General features: G+C 40.7%; 1 protein-coding gene across 1 annotated transcript in view; it reads left to right on the top strand.

The window, feature by feature from the left end:
- LOC101862124 (mitogen-activated protein kinase kinase kinase 5) overlaps positions 1-9,841 on the top strand; it is a gene marked incomplete at its 3' end in the record, with an annotated part of 90,971 nt that overhangs the window by 17,432 nt on the left and 63,698 nt on the right. Inside the window, 8 exon segments of the mRNA XM_013084857.2 lie at positions 437-558; positions 1,040-1,152; positions 2,955-3,114; positions 4,423-4,510; positions 5,857-5,931; positions 7,332-7,403; positions 8,030-8,118; positions 8,688-8,786. Coding sequence (XP_012940311.1) covers positions 437-558; positions 1,040-1,152; positions 2,955-3,114; positions 4,423-4,510; positions 5,857-5,931; positions 7,332-7,403; positions 8,030-8,118; positions 8,688-8,786 — 818 coding nt within the window.

Genomic DNA, 9,841 nt, shown 5'->3' with positions numbered 1-9,841 from the left:
CTGATTTATCAATGTCGTGCTCATACTGTGTCGGAACAACTTAGGGGAAACTGCTGCTTTTTCTTTCCTCTTCCTTACTATCGTCATTTTTTCCTCTACTTATTTTGTATGTTTGTCACTCTCTTCTGAACTGCTATTTATTTCTGGGGTGCCTTGATAGTCAAAGCAGACTGCGTGCTGTTGAAGCCAGAGAGGTCAGCAGGGTAAGTCTGATTCCCTGTAAGAACTTCTCTGTTGACATCCACCTCTTGGCGCAGGGCGCTCGTTTGACCTTTTGAAGTTGTGAGCGCCGTAAAGCCTTACTATAACAAACAAGATGGTTTTGGGAATAATGATTGTACACCATTGAGAGTGAAAAGGTAAAGGGGCAGTAGTCCTGTCCTCTTTCCCCAACTCTATGTAATAAAAGTAACGGTGGTTGTTTCTGCCCGGGCAGGCCATAGAGAAGTCGGAGAGCCCGGTCCCCGACATGATCTGCCTGTGTGGCCGCATCTACAAGGACAAGTTTGTGGACTCGGACTACACCGACGATGCAGCCCTGCACAACGCCATCAGCTGGTCAGTCTTGTGTGTGTGTATGTGTGTGTGTGTGTGTGTTTGTGTGTGTGTGTGTGTGTGGACTCGGATTACACCGACGATGTAGCCCTGATGGGTGCTGCGGCTGTGTATGTGTGTGTGGGGGGGGGGGGATGTTTTGATAATGTTTGATTTTATCAACGCTGTGTGTTTGTAATTCTCCACTTTCTAGTGTCTATAATGTTGTACCAAAGCAGCTAGACTAATACTGTTTTCAGCCTTATGCAGGGCTTGAAGGAATCTATAATTTGATACCTGTAGTGGTATATTCTCAAAATGTGACTCAAAATGTGACATGTGACACATGTTGCTACGTTGTGACCCATACGAGTTGAGGTTTGTTTGTGTTGCTGAGTGTGCGAACCGTATGATGTAAAGTTTGTTCGTGAGGCTTAGTCTATTGCTTCAAAGTTGTTGTGGCAACTAGCTGAAGATTTGTCTTTGTTCCGGTGTTTATTGTCAGGTACCGCAAAGGTTTTGAAGTGCAGCCTAACGAGTACGCGGGCATCAACCTGGCCACGTTGCTCGTCATCTCAGGGAAAGATTTCTCCAGCTGCTCTGAACTGCAGAGAATTGGTAAGTGCTACAGCTACCCGTGACCGTTGACCTGCTGAAATATAAAATTTGCTTGAAGTGCCTATCTCCTCTATGGAAATTTCTGTATGTCTGCAAATCTCAATCTTGTATTTCAGACTTTCTGTTTTGTATCATAAATGTTTTTGCCAGGGTGCTGTTTTTCCGGATAAATTTGGACCTGCAATTTAACATCCATCAATCTATCTCTGATAGGAATATAGTTCACATCGATACCTTTCATGTTTTGTTGGTGAAATAATATGTGTGTGTGTGTGTGTGTGTGCGTATGTGTGCAGGCTGTTGGAGGGTGCCTGTGGTTGGTCCTACTTGTGTTGTGTTTGTCTGTCTTCCTTTTTCCCAGCACTAAGTGACCGTTATTGTGCCATGTTGTTCACTTTACATAAAACAAACAAATCTGCATGCACGCACGTGTGTGTGTGTGTGTGTGTGTGTGTGTGTGTGTGTGTGTGTGTGTGTGTGTGTGTGTGTGTGTGTGTGACGGTAATGTGCTTCTGCTCAGGGGATTCTCAAACAACATGAGCCCCTTTTTGTACAGTCAAACCTGTTCAAGAAGACCACCCATTTTCTAGGGGGAAAGTGGTCGTCTTAGACAGGTGTTCCTCTTGGACAGTGTCATTAGAATACAGGAAAAAATGCAACGAGGAAGTGGTCTTTTGTACTGGTGATTGTCTTGGACAGATTGTGGTTAGAGCAGTGGGTGGTTGGCGGATGCTCTGGTGTGGTTTGCTCCTTCTTTCCTATCAAACATCTATCACCCTGATCTCACCTCCTTCTTTTTTGTTTTTGTTAGTATCTTGTAACACCTCTATTCTTTGGCACTTATATGACCTTATTGTGTTGCAAGTGCCATAAAACATTTGTGAGGCAGCGTGGTGGAATCAGGCTCCCGTCAAAATAATCAAAGTGAAGAAACTTGCATTTTTCCACAGGTTTGTGAACTTTTATCAAATTTTTGTTTTTTGGCTCGACACGTTTCATGCCCATTAAAGAACTCATTTCTGTGTGGAATTTTCTGAAAAACGTTGATTAAAGGCACAAAAAATGTAAATTTTCAGTTACCACGGACTATTAAGATAGAAAATAACTAATCTTTGGCGACCATTTTTTCACTAATTTTACCTCTGAAAACAGGTGACCCCCACCTCCTTCAATTGCAATATCTCGACTTGTATTCAAGATAAAATGGATATTTTTTCATCTTAATAAAGACAAGTGAACAAGCTTTAAGATGATACCAATAACTCTTCTTGCCCAAAAATTGACGAGAGCCTGATTCCACCACGCTGCCTCACATTTACTAAAACAAAATGCAAGGGGGAAGTGGGAAGTGGTCGTTTGTACAGATGGTTGTCTTTGACAGATTGTGGTTGTGGATTTAAGTGCACACTTACATATGTGTGTGTGTGATGTTGCAGTCTTGGCCAGTCTGTTGTTTGTGGGTGGTTGGCGGGTGCTCTGGTGGGGTTTGCTTCTTCTTTCCTATCAAACATCTATCATCCTTATCTCCCTTTCTTCTTTTTTATGTCTGTTACTCTCTTGTAACACCTGTTATCTTCGGCACTTATATGACCTTATTGTGTTGCAAGTGCGGTAAAACTCTTAACTAAATCTAAACTAAAAATTGACCAGCACCTTGTTCCACTGCGTTGAGACTCCTCTATGTGTGATGTTGCAGTCTTGGGCAGTCTGTTGTTTAGAGGGGATTTAACCCTAACGGAGGCCATCCAGAGGAAGGAAGGAAGGGGGTTTAACTGTACACGTGTGTGTGTGTTGTGTCGCAGGAATCACGCTGAACAACCTGATCGGCAAGAAGGGCAGCCTGTCCTCCCTGACCAACTACTGGGACGTGGCCACCTTCTTCGAGATCAGCGTTCTGGCCGAGGACTACAGCAAGGCCGTGCAGGCTGCCGACTGCATGTACCGCCTCGAGCCTCCTGAGTGGTCAGTGATTTTTCTGCTGTTTGTTTGTTGTTTTTTTAAAAAATACATGTAATTGAGAGGAGAAGCTGCCGACCTTCTACATGATCTAAATTGTGTCAATAGGGATGATGACATCCACACTTACAAATGGTTGTTTTTAACACTTTACTACCACATCTCGCCGATCGGCGATGTTTACCACCCAGTTTATTTGGATTTTTCCCCAAAATGCCTTTGCCTTTGATGGCAAGGGTTTTTACTAAATATGAGCCTTGTGATGGCAGAATGTTAAGCACAAGGGGGCTATCCTGAAAAATGCTGTTTTGAGAAAATCGAAGGTAAAGTTTTTGGACCCTTGTACAGTTTCTTTAAAAGACAAGGAGAGTTTTCTCTTTAACCAAACAATTATACACTCCAATAAAACCAAACTTCTCCTATAGGTAGGGCAATGCCCACTTTTGGTGGATTTCTGGAAACCCTGAAATCTGGGTTAGCCCGTTCGTCCTTAAAAGCGACCTAATACAATGTGAAATGGTAGTAGATACCGATCCTTCACAACAGATGGTTATATTTCTGCATGTTTTGCTACATATTTTATGTCCAGTCATTGATGGGTTGTTTGTTTTTTATTTTCTAGGGTAATCAGTTGATGTAGGAAATCCTTATTTGCAGGTATATGTGAGGCAGCGTGGTGGAATCGGGCTCTCGTCAATTTTTGGACATGTAGAGTTATTGGTATCATCTTAAAGCTTGTTCACTTGTCTTTATTTGGATGAAAATAAATATCCATTTATCTTGAATACAAGTCGAGATATTTGCAAATGAAGGAGATGGGGGTCACCCATTTTCAGAGGTAAAGTTAGTGAGAAAATGGCCGCCAAAGTTTAGTTATTTCCTTAGCTTAAGAGACCGCGGTAACTGAAAATTTACATTTTTTGTGCCTTTAACAGACATTTTTCAGAAAAATCCACACAGAAATGAGTTCTTTAATGGACATGAAAGGTGTTGAGCCAAAAAGCAAAATTTTATAAAAGTTAAAAAACCAGCCGAAAAATGCAAGTTTCTTCACTTTGATTATTTTGACGAGAGCCTGATTCCACCACGCTGCCTCACATATCTAAATTTGGGTTGTTTGTTTTTTGGTTGTTTTTTTTCTCCAATAACCGACTGATGTATGAAATCTTTATTCCCAGGTGTCTGAATTTGGGTAGTTTGGGGGTTCTTTCTACTGTAAGCGACTGATGTATGAAATCTTTTTTTTGCAGGTATCTGAATTTGGGTTGTTTTTTTCTGCTGTGACCGACTGATGTATGAAATCTTTATTCGCAGGTATCTGAAGTCAACTGTGGGGAACATCACGCTGATCAGCCGATTCAGGAAGAGCAGCGTCAAGGTTCTCTCCTCCAAAGACAGCCAGGTGAGTCCATGGCAGACACATTCAGGTTCACAGTTTTAGTTTTTGTAGAGTTTTTACGGCGCTCGTAACTGCATACGGTCATATGAGCGCCAAGGGGTGGATGTCAACAGAGAAGTCTTTACAGGGAATCAGGCTAACTCTGCTCACCTCTTTAGCTTCAACAGCCTAAAGTCTGCTTTGACTATCAAGACACCTCTGAAATAGAGGGTTACAAAAGTGTGGCAAATAAACAAAAGAAGTAGAGGTGAAATTACGATGGTAAGGATTAAGGAAAAAAGTTGCAGTTCAGGCACAGTTATGAGCATGACATTGATGAATCAGCCCGTTTACAATTTTACTGTGCATAAGAACATATTAATGTTCCCCCTTCGGGAATGGCCTAAAGACACTTCAGTCAGTGGCACTGCCCTGTGGGGTAGTTAAGTTTCACAGTCTCATACTCTCAACAGGAAATTAATAAATTCACCCTTATGTGAGAGGTGTAACTCTCATGAAATTGAAGATGAATTGTGGGTGGTTGGCGGGTGCTCTGGTGTGGTTTGCTCCTTCTTTCCTATCAAACATCTATCGTCCTTATCTCCCCTTCCTTCTTTTTTACGTTTGTTACTCTACTGTAACACCTAATCTTCTGGCGCTCATATGACCTTACGCAGTTGCGAGCGCCGTAAAATCTCTACTAAAAATAAATTTAAAAAAAAAAAGAAAATGAATTTCACTTTATTTTTTATTGTCCACACTTTATCCATCAAAGGAAATTGTTGTTAACTCCCCCCCCCCCCCCCCCCCAGTCTGACTCGGCCCAGTGACAGAAATATAATGTTTGACCCATGATAAGAGATATGTGCACAACCTGTACATTTTCCTTATATGGAAACTTTATTTAACAAGAGTACTTTTATGATGTGATGTTGGCCAGTGGCCTTAAACACTGAATAAAGTTACTTGCATACTCTCAACAGTTTAGAGGTTGAAAAGAATGTTTTAATAGATTTTTTAAAATGAAAACTTTTCCCTATGTTATTTATATATTGTTTGTCTTACTGTTTGGCTCCACAGAGTCGTACTCACAGCTGTTTACAGGTTGGAAAAGAAAGTTTTAATAGTGATTTTTTATAGAAACCTGCTCATATTATTTATATTATGTTGTTTGTTGTAAAGAAAAAAAGTTTTAATCGTGATTTTTATGGAAACTTGCCCTTGTTTTAATAGTGATTTTTATGGAAACTTGCCCATGCCATCTATACTATATTGTTTAATCTACTGTTTGGCTCACTCTGTCCTCTTGCCTTTTTACCCCCCCCCCCTCCCCCAACCACCATCCCCACCACACACCTGGCACACTACAGCTGTTCACCTTCTGGATGGATTTCTTCATCGAGGTGTCCAAGCCGTTGTCGGAGCTGACCAGCAGCCAGTTCCCTGTAAGTAGAACACGTTCTGTCGGGGCTCCAGATCTGACATTGAAAGTAGTGATTTCCACGGCTGTTTATGCACCATTGCCTGAACTATTTTACATTTATTCCTTGTATTTTTAGAATGCTTTGAATTTTATCTTTGACCTGTGAAGTTTGATAGGGCATAAATAGTTCAAAAACGTTCTGAAGCTGAATGTTTTAGGAGTTCTCATGATGTCTGGCAACATCATTCTTTCACCTTTGACATACATACTCAACCAACCTTTGAACTCACACACATACACTCACACATACACACACACTTACACACAAACACACACCCACACACACACATACATACACACACACACACATACACACAGACACACATACAACACACACACACGCAACACACACACACACATATACACACACAGACACACACACACACACACACATACAACACACACACACACATACAACACACACACACACACACACACACACACACTCACACTCACACACAACACAGATACCAAGATAGATCTACCTAGGTACGATATCATATCCTGACAGGGCTCATGTTCACTATTGACTCAAGTATTCATTGTCATGGCTATTGTTCTCAACAGTCGCTCTGGCGATAATATAAATGAACCTAGAAGTGTGTACGTGCGTGTCTGTGTGTGTGTGTGTAAAAAACAAAATTTGAATAGGAAAAAAACATAATTTTTAAACTTTCTCTTAGGGATGGTTTGTTTTGGATTTTGTCTCCAGTAAAGTAGATCTGTTTCCTTTAGCACGCTGAAGGTGCATAATTCTATCTATCTAAGGATTGCTGTCAGAGCGAGGGGGGTGACTGGTACTGCTCATATGTTCATATCGAAACTCTCACTTATGAACTACAGTTTAAAAGCAGCCTGCCTCCTAAATGATCTAAATTGTGTCAGTCGGTGTGTAAAACATGTACAGCTGCAAGTACTGTTACCAGTTGTACCAGTGTCCATGTGTTCAAGTGTTTATATAAAATATTTGTGGATACTCATCAATGTCTTGAGAATCTGCACTTTTGGCCAATATCTTGCTGGCTGTTGTTAAGACGAGTCATAAAGGATAATGTTTTGTTCTCTGTCATGTCATCTTGCCATCTCTTCAGGTGCAGCACAGGATGTAACTGCACAATAGCAAAGACGACGTGGAACGTTATTAATAAATAACGTTCCGCCAAAAATATAGTGCACATCGGGTAACAAAAATGTTCTGTTGTGTCTGTTTCTTTTATTTTGTGATTGATTTTGACTTCCCTCTCCCACTGGCTGATCTTTTTGTTCTGAGATTCTAACGTTGGTCTCTGTTGAGATTTTGTGTGAAATTATTTTTGTCTTATTATACCTGTGGTTAACCTTTGGTGAAATGTCTCTCAATAGGTTTTGCTGCTGGAACCAAACCGGGAGTTTATTCCCAGTTACATCCAAGTGAATGCAGAAATCCAAGAGAAGGTAGAGTACACATTTGTAGTGATGATTTCCTTGAGTGTGCTAAGAATGGGTTTTGCGGTCAATAAATGAAAATGTTAGCTGCTTGGAAAGTCCTTAGGTTATAGCTGAAAATGTTATTTGCTCTGTCTATCATGATCTTAAATTTGTTTCTCAAATATCAGATTGTGGTGACAACTGCTGAATTGTCGCATTCTGTCTAGTTTCAGCAGTTGCAGTCAACATGCTGTCAAAACTTTGAAATTTTATCTTCTGCCCTCTGTCCTTCCTAAATATTTATTAATGAACTAGCTTGAGAGCTCCCTATCGCATTTTTCTGTCTTTCCTTAGTGCTCGTTGTCAGCGTGCCATAACTAGCATGCTTCCCTAGAAGCTGGGAACGTTTCTGAGTTTTCTTGGGTTAGAGTAAAAATAGTTGTAAAGTGCACAGAGCATAGATATGTGCTATGTAAATGCAATTATTATTAATATTATTATTATTTATTAATATTAGTTATTATTATTGTTATTATTATTATTTTTTATTTATTTTTTTTAATTATTTTTTTTTTTTTCTTCTCTCCTCTTCCTCCTCCTAGCATTGAATGTTCCATCCTACCTTCTGTCTATCGTTTCCCTCTGTCCATCAGAACGTGCGCCTGTGGCATGTGTGGCAGGACAAGCGGGACCACCGACCGTCCGACTGGACCTTCCCGGCCGACACCATCAAGCGAGTCAGGTGAGGCCAACACAGCTGTCACACAGATTAGTTCGCAACAAGTCGTGGGTTCAGTGAGCAGATTATTTGAAGAATGTGTGAGAAGTGTGTAAAACATTTAACACTTTGCTATCACAAGGCTCATATAGTGAGTACCCTTGCTATCAAAGGCAAAGGCATTTGGGGGAAAATCAAATGGGGGGTAGACATTGCCGATCGGCGAGATGTGAAGGCAAAGTGTTAAAGATGAAACACCCTTTTTATTGATCCCTGTTGCGAAATCTAAGTTATGATAACATGGACAAGGCATGCATTAAACAACTCAACAAGACCAATGCAGTAGTATCATGAAAATGGCATAATTTTCAGTACAACATCAATACTTATGTCTCATGAATGTGACATAGTATGAAATATACCTCCAGTATCAACAATTATACAAAAGTGCTGTTGCTAGTTATTCCTGTACTAGGCCTTTCGCAGCTAGGACATATCCCAGTGACCATCCACCCAAACACTATGTCTTTGTCATTTGAATGTCCCCTAAACACCGTGTCCTTGACATTGCCTGACCCGGTTGTCTCCCCCAGCTTGTACAAGCGCGACGCGCGGGCCATCTTCCTGTACGTGCAGGACATCTCAGACGACGACTACCACATCTTCTTCTCCTCCGAGTCTCAGGCGCAAAGGTCAGTCAGTGCACTTCGCGACCTTAGTGATTTCTTGTCGTATCTCCATTTCTTTAAACAGTGAAAATGTGACCTCTTCTGAATCCTATCTGTACGCCTGAGGTCATTTTGTACCCCAGGGGATGTATTCTTCACATTTTATAATACTTCTAGTGCGAAGATCTCTTTGAAACTTTCAGTATTTTTCAAAAAATCATTTTGACTGACTGCTATGCAAAGCGTACAGATGGGAATAACGAGTAAATTTCCTCTTTGGAGAGTAGGGGCTCAGAGATATTCACGTCGTATGGATACGATAGTAAAACATGACGTATGGAGAGGGATAAGCTCACTCTTTGTTATGAACTGTTTTCACTGTTATTAAAAATGAAGATACGACAAGAAAGCACTGAGGTCGCGACCTGGTGGAAATGTGGGTGGGGGCTGCGTGGATTCTTGTGCAACTTTCTGTACGTGAGAATGAAAGGTCCTGTAGGTTGTCTTATGTACACACCAAGTTGACTAGAGCCCTTCTGTATGTGCAAATTGATGTAACTGTGTTTTCACATTAGTTAATCTAATAAACAATTTTTTAAAATGATACATTTTGACATATCAAAGTTATTTTCCTCCTTTTTCTCTCAAATGAGTTGTGTGGCATTAGTAAATGCTGCACCAGGTATGTTAGGTACAAAAGATGTATTTGTTGAAAGTAAAGTTGTTTCCTTTTGTTCTTGAGAGTTAACAGCCTATACCCTGGCTTTCTCAAAACTTGGGCAATCTTTTTATCTGAGGAGCAGTTTTCTATCATAAGCATAAAATGTTTAATTCTCTGTAACTAGTTGGGTTCTCATATTTTATTATTTTTTTGGTCCTTATTTAAGCAGCAAAGAAATTGCGTTGATTTGATTTCCATGGACATCAGTAAAGTTTGGGATTCAACGTTTTGTCATATAATTTCTCTCTCTATCTCTCTGTCTGTCTCCCTCCCTCTGTCTCTCTATCTGCCTCTCCCTCTCTCTCCCTTTCTCACTCTCTCCCTCCTCTCCCCCCCTCTCTGCCTCTCTCTCTCTCTC

The sequence above is a fragment of the Aplysia californica genome, unplaced genomic scaffold, assembly GCF_000002075.1.
Source record: "Aplysia californica isolate F4 #8 unplaced genomic scaffold, AplCal3.0 scaffold00323, whole genome shotgun sequence".
In the NCBI taxonomy this organism is placed as follows: Eukaryota; Metazoa; Mollusca; class Gastropoda; order Aplysiida; family Aplysiidae; genus Aplysia; species Aplysia californica.
The sequence above is the reverse complement of the archived record's forward strand: the minus strand, read 5'-3'. Positions and strand labels throughout refer to the sequence as shown.